Source organism: Drosophila rhopaloa, unplaced genomic scaffold (genome assembly GCF_018152115.1).
Source record: "Drosophila rhopaloa isolate 14029-0021.01 unplaced genomic scaffold, ASM1815211v1 contig_155, whole genome shotgun sequence".
Taxonomy (NCBI): Eukaryota; Metazoa; Arthropoda; class Insecta; order Diptera; family Drosophilidae; genus Drosophila; species Drosophila rhopaloa.
In genome coordinates, this window is record NW_025335034.1 from 14,802,946 (window position 1) to 14,818,755 (window position 15,810).

The 15,810-nt window shown below is 42.9% G+C and overlaps 1 protein-coding gene across 1 annotated transcript; it reads left to right on the forward strand.

The window, feature by feature from the left end:
- The first annotated feature begins 14,423 nt into the window (after positions 1 to 14,423).
- On the forward strand, positions 14,424 to 15,107 carry LOC123037302. Its single transcript, XM_044457365.1, has 2 exons — positions 14,424 to 14,520; positions 14,572 to 15,107. Exons 1-2 carry the CDS (start codon positions 14,424 to 14,426, stop codon positions 15,105 to 15,107), a joined length of 633 nt encoding a protein of 210 aa, XP_044313300.1.
- The last annotated feature ends 703 nt before the right edge of the window (positions 15,108 to 15,810 follow it).

Here is a 15,810-nt window from a genome sequence, read left to right on the forward strand (position 1 = left end):
CACTTACTTCTTATTCAAAAACTTGACCTTTTAGGGTTTCCAGTTGATCTGCTTAAATGGATTTCAAGTTATCTAAATGGCAGGTCACAAAGGGTCCTTTTTAAAAATTCAATTTCTGAAATTCTCCGTGTTACCTCCGGTGTCCCACAAGGGAGCCATCTGGGTCCGTTACTTTTTACATTATTTATTAACCATCTTCCATCAATTATAAGTCATTCTCGCGTACTTATGTAGGCAGATGATGTTAAGTTATGCCTGCAATATAAGGATATTTCCTGCCATTTAGACTTACAATCCGATCTAGATAATTTTCAAAACTGGTGCCGAGATAATTTACTAAATTTAAACGGTTCCAAGTGCAAGCTGATGACTTTTTATCGGGCCAATCCGATATACGAGACTTACACGTTGAGTGGCAGCTCTTTGGATAGAAAAACTCTTGTAAACGATCTTGGCGTTCTCTTGGACCCTAAACTGAAATTTTCTAATCACATTTCGTCCATGGTTAATAAAGCCAGAGGAGTGCTTGGATTTATTAAAAGGTGGTCAAAAGAATTCGATGATCCTTATTTGACTAAAACTTTATTTATTTCGCTAGTCCGTCCGATTCTGGAGTATGGGTCTCCCGTCTGGAGTCCACAATACGGAATACATATTGGTCGTATTGAATCTGTACAAAAAAACTTCCTTCTTTTTGCTTTACGGCGCCTAAACTGGGTTGCAAATCTTATCTTACCTTCTTATTCTAGTAGACTTCTTTTGATTAATTTACCCTCCCTAGCCAACCGTAGAACGATGCTTGGTACTATCTTTATTTATAACCTTATAGATGGTGATATTGACGGCCCCGACTTGTTAAGTCGGCTAAACTTTTCTGTGCCAAGTAGATTAATTAGAAACTATATTCCCCTAATTTTAAATCATTGTAGATCTAACTATGCCTTGCATGAGCCTTTCAGAGTATAATGTTCTGACTATAATAGACTTTTTCCTGTAATATCAAATCTTGACTCTCTGCCGCTCCTAAAACGATTAATACTTGCTTCATTGGCACAAGATTGATCTAACTATTACTTTTTTCCCCGGACCTTTACCTTTATTTTCCTATCTCGCGTCTATCTAATCGCGAATCGTGCCGTACGATACACGGCTGCGCCCCTCGGTCGGTTGGGCGGGTAAGTATGCCGTGGGACTCCGCGCGAAAAAAAAAAAAAAAATATATATATATATATTCCACGCGACCAACCACCCGGTCGGTATAGCACACGGAGGTACCGGTATACTCATACTCATAAAACAACGCATAAAACATCATCCCTTGGAGACATTCGGTAATTTCACACGTGGTGGAATACCTATATCAAAATTCTTACCAAATAGAAACCAAAATCAAAACAATTTCCCAAACAGAATCCAAAACAATAACAGAGGAAGCCATACAAATCAAAATTAAAGTGGCTCCTCTCAAAACATTAACAATAATTGAGGAAATACAAGATCTATTGGAACAGAACAGGAAAACTAAGAAATTCTCGTAAGAAAGAAGAGATACACAAAACAACTTTATATAAAATAAATCACAGTCTCAACAATTATTTACAAATTGAAAACTAATACAACAAAACACCCTTAACCCTTTAAATAAATAAAGGCGCCGATAACTATGATGAAATATAATACCCGCAGCAAGGGTATAAAAATAATACAAATATCTGGCATAGAAGAGGGCACTCTTGAATCACAAGGTCCAACATTTAAGAATTATGGACTTTCTAAAATAATTGTATTTGCCAATTTTCAAAAAGATAATGATTACTTTACAGCTAGACCCGTAAACTTTGAAGAGATCAACATTTTTAATATACATACATTATACAGATAATAATTTAACTCCAGCAAAATCCGAAGTTGTTAGACAAATTAATATAAACACGTCTCACAAAGAGAGACTTTTTAAAATCCAGTATATAGACGATGATGTAATTATGGGAAGCACCGACACCAATAAAATTATAAGCATTATTATTATCTATTATGACCTATTAATAACTAAAAAATAACAAAAAATTCAGAATTTGAAACCAGAAAAAATTAGGTTAGCCAAAAAAAATAGATTAACAAGTCGAATTATAATATAATATCCCAATACTTCTTGTGACCGAAAAATCACAGTTAAAAAAGGATAGAGATAAGGTATTGTCTACCGATAAATAAATAAAAAATTATTAAAATAAGACTAGATTTAGAACAATTTGAATTTACTGCACAGTATAATTACGTAGCAGATACCTTTTGAAAAAAATCGTTGAGGAACTCAAATACATGAATAGACAAATTTTAAAAGTCACCACAAGATCACAAAGTAGACAAAAGAAAACCGCAGTCTCTAACAGGTTCAGATTTGCAAAAGCAACAAAATATTTGACGTTATTTGCAACGAAGATACCAATGGAATATTCGATTTAGATAAATTTTTCCAATGGCTTGAAAAGACAGCCGGTTTAAATAAGACTAGACTTAATATGGCACTGAGCGCGAAAATTTATGAAATTATTTCAAAAGATAAATTCAAAAATATGGGCAATAAAAAACTTTGCTAAATATACATAAGTCCAACTGCCAGCAAGTGCATGTGTAAGCGGCTAACAAATTCTATGCAATAAATATCACCTCGAACAAGTTTGTGAACAAAGATTGTACCAAGCATAGTTCCACGATTTACTAGAAAATATCGATAGCAATTTAATAGGGAAAAACTTTAATCTTTCAAGTGTGACCGCATTTTTGAGAGTTAATTAGAATTATTCGTGCTACGGTCGTACTGTTAATGAGCTGAGTTTGTAACAAGCAGTTAAAATTCAAAAATATTATTTGCGGGAAAGAGCCTTTAAAAGATATTCTCAACTAATTTAGCAAGACATGTCTGCCGCTATACAAAAAAATAAGAAAACAATACAATTTAAACTTTAGTTGAATTTTTTTTATTACTGGTAATTATATGCTAATTTAGATGCCCTAATTTCTTGCAGATGATTTTTCTGGTTTTTTGTACCCTTGCAGAGGGTACTATATTCTCAGTCTAAAGTTTGCGACGCAGTAACAAATTATATTTGTAGTCTTTGCGTTGTTCCTCGCCGCTGTCAGTGAGGAGTGGGTGATGACGTGGCTGCCTGGAGACGTGGGTTGGAGAACTCCTTCTCCGGGTGTTGCGCTGGCCACCTCTGTTGGTGGGCTCAACGCCGTTTCTGAATATTGCAGAAATATGATGGGTCAACTTCTCTCCGTTATTAACGGCCCTTAATAATTAGACAGCTTTTGCTGGAGTTCTTTTAATAGAGCTATGTGCTCTTTATTCGTATCAAGATCAAACTGAAAACTTATAAGCTGTACGTGGGCGGCAAGCCGACCGCTTGTCATACAAAAATGCTGACACTAGCAGAAAATGCATTACTCACCATGCCAAGAACCAGGCACGGCCCCTAAAGGCGACTTATGCCTAGTCTGCACATAAAGGCACTAGGGTGATCCGAGAATCACCCAAGATTTGTACCGACTTATAAGTTACTCCTTAACTGTGTTAACTACTCCCCCTTTGAAGTATGACCGTCCTCGGTCATCTGGAATTTATCGACGACCTGTTGTATTTCCTGCGCCGCTCGTTGCCTCCTCTACACTCGGAGGAGTATGATAGAGCAGCTGATAAGGATGCCAATTCCCACGCCGACGGCGAACCAGATGTTGGTGACTCCAGCCGATTTTAGTTCCTCCTTAAGCCTGTAAAGTAGTTATCCTGGCTGGGATAAGTCTCAGTCCGGCCAGAGTCGCTTACAGAAAATTTATAAGATTTGGGGACTCGGAAATTTTGGCAGAGAGCGGGCCGACTGCAGGTGATGGTTGTCGGCTCGCGTTAGAGTTTCTCCGCTTTGGGTATAGGGAAAGACAACTGAGGCTGGTCGCCACTAGCAGTGCTGGACCACTTGTCTCAGCCGAGGCTTTCCGCACTAGCGGCTGCGAAGCAAGCGGGGAGCGGGTGATCGTACCATTCGGGAGCGGAGGCTGGGCGCCTTGCAGCAGTCACCGAAAATGCACGTAAGGATCGGGTGAGGGTACGTTTCCGGGAGCAGTGGCTGTGCGCCTGGCAACTTGTCTCAACCGAGGCTTTCCGCCCTAGCGGCTGCGAAGCAAGCGGGGAGCGGGTGATCGTACCATTCGGGAGCGGAGGCTGGGCGCCTTGCAGCAGTCACCGAAAATGCACGTGGGGAGCGGGTGACCGTACCATTCGGGAGCGGAGGCTGGGCGCCTTGCAGCAGTCACCGAAAATGCACGTGGGGATCGGGTAGGTGGAACTTTGGGGTGAGCTTGGTCGGCTGTGGCGAATACACTGGAGGCACGGAAATACTACTTAAGCACGTGGGATCGTTTCGTGTACAGGGTTTTGGTTTTATTTTTAGTAATAAGATGCTGTTTCTACATGTGAATGATTTTCCCTGCCTATACCGCACTCCTTGTCTTAACGCTACTCACTCAGACAGACTCAGTGGATCCCGGCAAGCGTGGTGTTGGTATCCGTTGGAGGGTGTGGCTGCAGGTCCTGGCTCGGCTGGTGCACGTGGTACTACCGCAAGGTTACCGGTCGCGAAGTTAAAATAATCCTATGTCTACTCCCGCACTAGACTTTTTCGTTCGCCATCCAGATCTCGACTCCCTTTCGCGGTCCAGAACTCGACTTTTTATACGCACTCCAGAACTCATGCAGCCAAGTTCTTTGGCATTCCATCTTTCTTGCTGCTTCGGTTTTTCTGCATGATCGAGTTGACCTGCTCTCACGACGTCGGGTTCTATTGCTAATGACGCTGGCGTAAGCTCGCTCTCGCTCTTCTGCTCCGATGCTGCCGTCGCGTATTCTTGATCTTCTGCTCCGATGCTGCCGTCGCGTACTCTTGCTCTCTGGTGATCCTCACGTGTTCGGTAGAAATTTCCATTGCATCTCCGGCTTGATTCTCGCTACTTCGCTTGCTTCGCTTCCTTTGCTACTGCGCACTTGTAACGACCTACTTATTGTCTCTATCTCTCCCACTTATTTAACGTGGTTGATTATATATTATATATTATATATTTGAATTGTGCGGCCAATTCTGGCCGTTACAAGCCCTTGGATAACCTCCAAGTTTTGGTTATTCATTCTTTGGAGAAGTAGCTTCTCGTCGATTCAAATACTTAGTGCCATTGATAACAGCTACTCGCTCGAACGAAATGAGATGTGAGCCGTTGGTAGTTATCTCAGGGCCATCGTCAGTGCTGACCCGAGCTGGACACTCGTTGATAATTAGTATTTTGTCGTCCACCAATGTGATGGGACTTAAATGGCTGGCCTGCGTTTCGCATTGTTCTATACCCCCCGCATGTAGGCCTCGAGCGCAAGTATCGTGGGTTACCAGCTTGCAGAAGGAGGCGTAAGTTGTTAAAGCGCATTCAGTGACTGCTAGGACATCATTGTTGCATTCGGCTACTACGTTGTCATATAGTAGCAGAACAGTGTGTTGGTGTGATACGGGAAAGATTTTGACCTTTTTACATGTAATTTTAATTTTAGGATATGCGATTAGCACATGGATGATATTATCGCACTGAAGGACTTTAATATTAGATGCCTCTCATAGGCTTATGATAGGTACCTCTGTGGGGTGATCTACTAATACAGACTTCAAATCATCGTGGTTAAAAATGGCCGGGCTTATAATATTGGCTTTAAATTAAATTTTGAATCTCGGTTATTAATATTCTATTTCTGGCCAAAAGAACATCGTATAAGGGTGAAGTGTCAACTAAATTGTTTTGTTTTACCTCAATAATTTTATTTATAGTATCTGTGAGCTTATTGATTTTATCCTGCGTTTGCGTGTTGATGATTATCTGCCTGTTATTAGACTCTATCAGTCGGTACTCGGACATTTTAAGCATTTCAAGGTCAGATGCGTCAAAAGTGCCTGCTACTACCTTAAGTGCGGCACCTAAGAAGTCTAGACTCCTGGCCATCCCATGGGGTACTTTTAATACGGACAATAAGCTTCTAATATGGTCAGTGACGACCTTAAGCCATTTTCGCATGTGCGACTGTGAGAATAAATCGGACAACTTTGCAGTTTCGTCTATCATTGCTGAGAATTCCGTTAAATTGCTCGAGTGCCGCAAAACATGTCTCTGTTCCCACACCAGTGCGATCCCGTCCGTGACAGGTATGTATTGGGCGTGGGAGTAGTCTGTCACTCTAGCGTTGACTACAGCTAACGTATTAATACAATCCCTGCGATCCTATAAGAAAGCGAATTGCTAAAATTACTGTGCATCATATAGGGTAAATATTTGTAAGTGTAGGGTGCGTGTTAACCGATAGAAAAATAAAAAAGGGTTTTATTTGTACTGTGTACAGTGGGGTTAGTTTATTACCTAACCTTTTGTTATTTCTAAGATATACCTTTTCTCCTACTTCAAAAATTCGATTTTGTCTAGTTGGGTTGCACCTATTTAGATTAGCTTGTTGAGCTTTTTCGATTTGACGTCTTATTGTCAACCTTTGTTCGTCGCTAGCTGGGTGCATAGCATCTTTTGGTTGCAAATTTGTGACTCTCATGACGAGCTCGGTGTCACTAATTTGTTTGTCAATTTAAGGGTGCTGTGAAATCGTTCCACTTGCCCATTGGAGCTACTGTGCAAAGGAGGTGCGTTAACCATGTCTATGCCATACTGATTTTTCAACAATGAACTTATGGTCTCCGAGTTGAATGATGCTTCGTTGTCGCAGTATATTGTCTTGGTTTTAGGAAAAAAGTTCAGGAGTTGTATGAAGGCAATGGTTGCACTACGGCGAACTTAGAAAATTTGTCCACACAGGTTAAAAATGATTTTTTATCTGTGGAGTAAATGTAGATATGCAGCATTTCGCCCACATAAGATGGGATTGGTGTGACCCCCAACTCCTGCTTCTTGGGGTGTCTGTTGTATTTCGCCTTGGTGCATGTTTGGCAGTTAATGACCACCTCATTAGCGAGCTTAGTCATTTTTGGGAAATAATAATCCTGAAGGACTTGTTTCACATTTTCTTGGGCAGCCCTGTGGGCGCGGTTGTGTTCACAAGTAATAATTTCTGTCTGCTCATTTGCATCTGTGATATCACTCACGAATTTCTTGCAATGCCAGAACTTAGTGGCCGGTAATTCCAGCACCAAGGCATGCTGGATGCAAGCCAATGTATGGAGGTCACAGTGAATGGCGTTCACAACATTCACATTAACGACTTCTTTTACCAACTCGAGCAGTGAGTCTTTATTATACCCGTTACTCGTAGAGTAAAAGGGTATATTGTATTCGTGCAAAAGTATGTAACAGGTAGAAGGATGCGTTTCCGACCCTATAAAGTATATATATTCTTGTTCAGGATCACTAGCCGAGTCGAACTAGCCATGTCCGTCTGTCCGTCTGTCTGTCCGTCTGTCCGTCTGTCTGTCCGTCTGTCTGTCCGTATGAACGCTGAGATCTCGGAAACTATAAAAGCTACAAGATTTGCATTTTGCCACGCCCCTTTAACGCCCACAGTCGCTTATATACGATTTTAAAAATTTAAATATTTCGGAAAAGTAAAAATGCAGTTTTTGTGTGTTTATCAATACCTATCGAAATGTAGAAGAAAATTTTCAAATCGGACCATTCGTTAAAAAGTTATGCGTGATCAAAGTTTCTATCTCCATCTCCCACGCACTCCCTTTACCTGAGTAACGGGTATCTGATAGTCGGGGCACCCGACTATAGCGTTCTCTCTTGTTATTAAAATGTATTATGTGGCGAGTTTTGCTTCCAAAAATTATAAAATTTCGCCGTGAAGGCTGGCTTGTTTCTTCATGAATTATTTGATTCCTGAAGCAGTTCAAGGGTTTATCGGAGGATTCAACCGTGTAGGTCAAGGAGACTTCGCTGTGCACGTTGGCAACTTCGGATTGGGGTTAATTTTGTATTGAGTTAATGTTTTGTCGGGACAAGGCATCAGCCACTTTCCTGGCTTATAGAACACTTTTGCGTTGTGTTCTTCGATGAATGCCTTCCATCGCTTAATTTTGGCATTAGTGTTTCGCTCAGAAACAGCAAAAGTGATAGGTTGTTGTTCTGTGAAAATTCGAATTTCTTTGGAGCCATACAGGTAATTTTGTAATTTCCCTATAGCCCACACAATAGCCAACAATTCCCATTCCTTTGTAGCATAGCAGTCTTTTAATGTGCGAGATATCTCGTGATTGGCCGTCCATTTTGGGATAAGACGGCACCGATACCACTTGCTGAAGCGTCGGTAGTCAAGTCGAAAGGCTGTTTAAAATCTGGATACCTTAATATGACCTCTTCTGATGATAAAATGTTCCGCAGGCGCTCCAATGCGCTGCGTTGGCTCTCATCAAATTCTACCGCAACCTTTTTTGACATATGTTTGCTCACCGAGCCATTCTCTCCCTTGAGTATGGACGTAAGTGGTCTGGCTATAGAAGCGAAGTCTTTGACAACGCTTTGGTAATAACTGGCCAATCCTAGAAAAAAACTAAGGCTGAACAAGTTTTTTGGTTCAGTGTATTCCTGTATGGTTTTTACCTTTTTAGGGTCGGCTTTGGCTCCGTCTGCTGTAACTATAAAGCCCAAACATTCTACACTCTCTTTAAAGAATTTGGTTTTTTCTTGTGCCACTCTCATGTTGGCTTCACACAGGCATTTAAGAACTGTGTCGATGTGTCTTACATGGTCGGCAGCGTTTTCGGAAAAAATTATCACGTCATCTACATAAAAATAACAGATTTTCCCGATCTGCTCGCGTAACACATCGACACTCGCCCTTTGAAAATGCTTCCTGCATTTTTTAGCCCAAAGGGTAGACGGCAGAACTCATATCTTCCTCCATTTATGGAGGAGGTTTTTTCTCGGTCAAATTCGGCCAAGTAAATCTGGTGGTACCCCGACTTTAGGTCTAGGGTAGTGAAAAATTTTGCCTTTCCTAAGTTCGCTAGAATCATTGGAATACTTGGCATAGGGTAACGATCAGCAATGGTGCGTTCATTCAGTTTCCTGAAATCGATAACCAGTCGTTTTTTCTTGCTGCCGTCGGCATCGGAGCCTTTTTTGTCATTAACCCATGTTGGGCTGTTGAATGGCGACCGTCCTTTAGCAGGTGTTTTATTTCTTTATTAACAAATTCAGCCGCTCCCATGGGATACGGATATAGTTTAAAATAAACGGGTTCGTTACTTTCCGTAGCAATAACCGAGGTGTTAAATGGAAGCGCCTCGTTAGAGTTCGAAAACACTTAAGTCCTCTTAAGGATCATTTTCCTAAATTCAGCCTTCACTGAGTTTGGGACTACTATTACATCAACATTTATGAAATTCACGTTAGGGCAGTCGAAGAATTTAAGCTGTTCGGTTACGTTTCCGTACCTAATTTCGCTGACACGTAAGTCTAATGACGCTCACGACTGCGTTAGCAAATCGAAACCTATAATAGCATCAAACGTACTTAGGGTATCTATTTGCTTCCTGGCCTTTAGGCCAAATATATGCATTAAGCATTTGTTTTTTATTTTACTGGATCCATGTATGGAACTCACAGTGAATGGGGAGTCGACAGGCATTATGTGTTTTAGCTCCTTTACGGGCTTAACATAATTCTTTGCCGCCCCAGTGTCTATCAGAATTTGCATAGTTCTCCCCGCCAACCTTTGCTCGATGAACAATAAGCGGGACCTTCCTCTAAAAAATTGAGAAGATCGTTCGAGTCAAGTGAGTTGTTGTCCTGCTCAATTGCATTCAGTGCGGCTGCGGACGCGTCTTCATAATCCTGGTCTTCCTCAGCAGCTTGCTCAACGTTGTTTATCCGTTGGCGCCTCTGACCAGTCATTCTTTCAGAAGAGTTTGGTCTTTTTGTGTTTTGAGAAGTGGGGAACTGTGTATTAGTATTATTATTATTCCCCTTAGATTGTTTAAAACTCGTCGGGTGTCTAAGCTTAGAAAATGATGGATCTAAATCCATGGGCTCTGGGGCCTGATCTGGCTTACCCCGATCAGTCCAGTTGTCCTGTCTGCGCCAATAATCATTATTTTGATTTTTAATTTGCCTTTTGAAAAAATGGGAATTTTTTTCTTGGCTGCGATCGGACCCCAAATATTTCCCTTGTTTCTCACGCTGTTGCCTTTTGTGGAAGTCTGTATTCTGATTTCTCTGCTCGACAGCCTTGGCATATGTGGCCGCGAACATACTTCGTTCAATGCTGGCCTCTGCTTCCCTAGCTAGTGTCAGTGCCGCTGGCAGATCTTTGGGCTGTGCTGGAAATACGACCGCCCCTAAGGACTTCTTTATGCCCGAAATAAATACATGCAGGGCGTCACCCCTTACCTCAGTATTGAGCAGTGTGGCTTTTTCTGAGTCGTGTGTCATGACGATTTTGTTTGTCACGAGGGTTAACTTTCGTTCAACCTCGTCGTAGTACTCCATAAGAGTTTGGTCCCCTTGACGGACCGATTTAAGCCCTTGCCGTAAGAGGCGGAAGGACGTTTTATCTGCGTAAGAGCAGTCTAACCTAGCCAAAATGGCATAAAAATTAAGCACAGTATTGTGCGATACCAGCAGCGCTCGTACTGGTCCCCTAATCTTATTTCTGATAATTGTAACGGCTTGGAAATGCGCGCCACTGCCATCATATGGTTCAAATATCTCATATGCGTCTGTGGCGGACTGTCTCCACGCCACGTGTACATCCTGTATCCCGGAAAATTTTGGAATCGACTTTATTATGTGTAACGGCAGTCGCACGGCACTGGTATAACTGCTCTAATTTGATTTTGAAACTCGGCTCTAAGCCTTTGTTCCTGTTGAGGCAATGCGGCCTGAATCAAAAGTTTCTATGTTGGCTGCGTTCATAACGTCTATGTCTTCTTCCTGTACCTGTGGTGGTTGATACCTTTGGGGCTCTCGGTCCCACTCTTCTTCGCTTTCACTTTCAATTTCTCGTTTAATCTCCCTATATGGACCCTGAAAGCTCATAAAACTAGTCTATTGTCAACACTAAACACTTATATTATATGGCCGAATATTTGATTCGGCTGATATTAGTTTTGGCCTGGAATTTTATATATTTATTATTTTTATTGTAATATTAATATCTGTATCTATGACCAAGTACTTGATTCGGTAGATATTTATTTGGCTCTGAAATTTTAAAATAATAATATATATATTTAATCTAAATAACCGGGCTTTTGACGTCAGAATACTAAAAAATCTTTTATTATTAGAGGGCGGTAGAGCAAATATTTTTTATTCACAAAACAAATCACACCTGCAGAAATGCTTGAATATTACTAAAAAAAATTTTCGTCTGTTTATATGATTTATTTTATTTTTTTTTTCACTGTGTATGTGTTTGTATTTTTTTTTAAATTTGAAGCTGCATTAATAAGATCAGACCACTTACATATTTTTGTCTAGAATTTTGGATCGTGAATTCTAATAAGTCAGGTGCCAATTATATTTGTAGTCTTTGCGTCGTTCCTCGCCACTGTCCGAGAGGAGTGGGTGACGACGTGGCTGCCTGGTGACGTGGGTTGGAGAACTCCTTCTCCGGGTGTTGCGCTGGCAACTGTTGGTGGACGCCATTTCTGAATATTGCAGAAATATGATGGGAGAACTTCTCTCCGTTATTAACAGCCCTTAAGGCTCGATAACCAATTCAATAATTATACAGCTTTCGCTGGAGTTGTTTAAATAGAGCTATGCGCTCTTTATTCATATCAAAATCAAACTGAAAACTTATAAGCTGTACGTGGCCGGCAAGCCGACCACTTGTCATACAAAAATGCTGACACTAGCAGAAAATGCATAACTCACCATGCCAAGAACCAGGCACGGTCCCTAAAGGCGACTTATGCTTATTCTGTACATAAAGGCACTAGGGTAATCCGAGAAACACCCAAAATTTGTACCGAATTATAAGTTACTCCTTAACTGTGTTAACTTACATATTCTTGATCAGCATCACCAGGAGAGTCCGTCAGTCAAAGTTTAATATTGGGTCAAGTAGTGTCCAGTGGCATTTCATGAAGAGAATTGTTATATCCATTTAAGTCCACGTTAACAGATATTTAATAAAGTACAATTATGACTTGCTATCTTTATCCATTTCCCAGGCTATTTCCTCTTTTATAATGGTTGCATTAAAATGTTTTTTATTTGACTAGTCCCACAAGTCTGGGCGGGACTTCACAGATCGTATTAATGTTATTTTGTGCTTTTGTAAACTCCTGCAATCGACTTTTGTGTTGCTTTTTTGTTTTTTACCTCTATTTTTTAAGTGAGAAGCGCAGACCAAAAAATTTAATTTTGTATTCTTGTGAGGAGCTGAATTCCAGACCTCACAAATGTACATATGTATATATATTTGTATAGGTTAAGAGTAGGATTAAAGCTAGAATAATAAGTTAGTGTAGGGTCAAAATAGACTAGAAGAGCCGAAATAGAAAGTCCCATGGAGGGCAGTGTAAATAGTAGCATAAGGGCTGGCTAGCCCGCCGCAGGCGCCACCACCGCCAGAGCCAACCTCGGCAGAGCCTCACAGCGGCAGAGCCAATACCTGCAGAGCCAATACCAGCAGAGCCACACAGCAGCAGAGCAAACACCGGCAGAGCCAACGCTGCTAGGGCCAACATCGGCCGAACAACACACCGGCAGAGCCGGAGAAAAGTGAGAAAGCAGAGAGTGCGGTCGCGTTCTAAAATCGCTCCGTCTAACCCATCTAGTTTTCAGCACAATCCAACAAGCGTAGCCGGCCATCCGGCTTGAAGTTACGTAACACCCACCTGGACATCTTCTGGTGGCCAGGAGGCCGCAGGCGACAGCTGGGAATCGTTTCCCCAACAGGTTTGGCGACCAGGCAGGGGCCGGTCATAGGTGAGGGAGGGGAGGTGTCTCTGCCTCATTACTTCCACTCGTTGTTTGTTAGTTGTTGTCAATTCCACTCGCGCTTTTTTATTTTCGCAAACACACGTACAGTGGTGGAAAGCGCTTGCGCGAGCAGCTGATTGTAGTGTGCGAAAGGGGCTGCGGGCGCCATAGCAGCGAGCTTCGAACAGGGTGCAGGCCAAGCACATAAGTGCGTGCCGTAGCACGTAGGGAAATATTGGGCGGTTCATTTGAATTTTGGGCGGTAAATTTAAAAAATTCTAATAAATATATTTTAGTACTAAGATTTATTCCTTATATTAAATTTTATTTGTTATTTCCTTTTTAATTTGTGTCCGATCGAAGATCAGCAGGATACTGCGGGAAAAAGGTCCAACCTTCCCGAAAAACCAGTGCACACGCACTGAATCCCCCAGGCGGGGAAATGTCGGGCAGGGGATCGGGGGCACAACACCCTGGCGCCAGCCTAGGAGTGGTGCCAAACGATAGTGGAGGCACGCCGGCAAACAAAGGCCTGGCGCCGCCGCCCAATGCCGACGGTTTTCATACGCCGCTGTCCAGTCTCCCTGACTGGGCCAACATGGGAGCTGACCCATTTAAAAAAAGCAACGTGATGGCGAGATCGCCAGAAAAAAGGGTGGAGTGTGGTGGCAAGCAGCCTGGCACCCCCCCAGCAGGAGAAAAAAGCTGCCCAAGAACTGCTGACGGAGAGCAGGGGGATGTGCTTAAACAGCTGACTGGTCTAGGATCGAAGGCCAGGGAGTTGAAGAAATTAATGGACGGAAAGCGCTCCATCACAAACCCCATGAGGGATATAGTCGATGAAATCGACTACCTCCAGAGGGAAGTTCTGTCGGCTGTGCAATGCATAATCGAAGAACACAAAAAGGCTAAAGAGACAGCCAGGAAAACTTGTGCAGAAGTGCTCGCGAGCGGAAACAGCAAGCGACCCAGGGGCCAAGAAACTGGGAAAACGCTAGCCGCACCAGCAAAAAAGGCGATGCATAAGGCACCGGCAAGCGAAGCCAGTGCTACAAAGGGGATACATGCTGGGAAAGATAGCACCAGCAAGCCCCAAAAACCTGGGAAGAAGCCAGAGGAACCGCCACTCTTAGAGTCATGCCCGACATAGGAAGACGGCTCATAGAGAAGGGAAAAATTAGGCTGGGATGGACTTCGTGTAGAATCCGCACAAAGATAACACCTAAAAGGTGTTTTAAGTGTATGGAGTTTGGCCATATAGCAGGAAATTGCAGGACCCAGGAGGACTGCTCAAAATGTTGCTACAACTGCGGCGCAAAGGATCACCAAGCTAGAGGCTGCAAGGCAAAGGCCTGCTGCATGCTCTGCAGACGCAAGAAGGAGAAAGATTGCGACCACCCAACCATGAGTGGGAAATGCCCGCACTTCAGGAGGGCTATGCAAGGGCTTAGGGGTAAATGAAGTTCCTTCAGATAAACCTAAACCATTGTGAGGTTGCCCAATCGTTGCTTGAGCAAAATGTCATCGAGGAAAACGTAGACATTGCGCTCATAAGTGAGCAATAAAGGAATAAAAATTCCGGAGAATGGCTCTCAAATTCCGGAGAATGGCTATCAAATAATAGCAAAAAGTCGGCAATATGGAGCTGCGGGAATCCAAAGCTTCAGATTACCAAGAAAAAAAGCGGAAATTGCTTCGCTAGGGCCCATGTGAATGGTATAGCTTTCTATAGCTGTTACCTGCCGCCAAGCCATAGCCTTCCCCAGGCAATATCTGTGCTCGAAGATATTGCAGAAGATGCTCGGGAAAACCGTCCAGCCGTAATAGCAGGGGACTTTAATGCCTGGGCTACCGACTGGGGCTCCCCCCGAACAAATGCGAGGGGAAGGGCACTACTAGAGAGCTTCGCCGCACTTGACCTAGTGCTGCTGAACTCTGGAACGAAACCGACCTTCTCTAGAGCCGGAACCAGTTCCATCATTGACCTCACATTCGCGAGCGCTGGATTGGCCTCAGGCTCCAGCTGGGAGGTTAGTGACACCTACATGGGTAGTGACCATGCAGCAATAATCTGCACGATAAAACCAAGAAATGGCCCACCACGGGTTCCTAAGACCGTGCCAGGGACAGATGCTGTTTGAGGACCTCTCCACTAGCGGTACAGCTGAAGAGCGGGCAAACCACATCGCAGACTACACAAAGCTAGCCTGTGATGCATCTATGCAGAGAAAGGGGAAAAACCCATCAGGAAGAAGGCCTGCATACTGGTGGAACCAATCCATTGCGGAAGCCAGGAAAGACTGCCACAGGGCAAGACGAGCATACCAACGCTCAAGAGGAAGGCCCGAATTTGAGGCACTTCAAATACTTTTCAGGGAAAGAAGACGAGCCCTGGAAAAAAATATAAAAGAGAGCAAACGCAGATGCTTTAATAATATATGCGAAGAAATAGACTCCAACCCATGGGGCTTCGCATATAAACTCGTCACAAAACGGCTGCGGGTATTTAGTAGGCCATCGCTGACATGCCCAGCCGGCCTAAAGAGGATAGTGGAAACACTATTCCCAGAGCAAGAAAGTATGGCGCGAACCTCACAGATCGTGAATACTGCGACCATAAAGCTCACAAGTGCCGAAGAAGTCCATCGGGTATTGAAGACAATACTGGACGACAAGGCACCGGGACCAGATGGCATCCCGAATAAAGTCCTTAAAATTGCTATTAAGGCTAACACAAAAGAGTATGTTGACATGTATAACGCATGCCTAACAGAAGGTGTGTTCCCTAGTCGCTGGAAAATACAGCGGCTGGTACTCATACCAAAGGGGGACAAACCAGCGGAG

Coding starts and splice junctions, on each gene's coding strand:
- LOC123037302 (XM_044457365.1), top strand. CDS start 14,424: ATGAAGTTCCTTCAGATAAACCTAAACCATTGTGAGGTTGCCCAATCG. Junction 14,521..14,571: donor CGTAGACATTGCGCTCATAA/GTGAGCAATAAA, acceptor CAAATTCCGGAG/AATGGCTATCAAATAATAGC.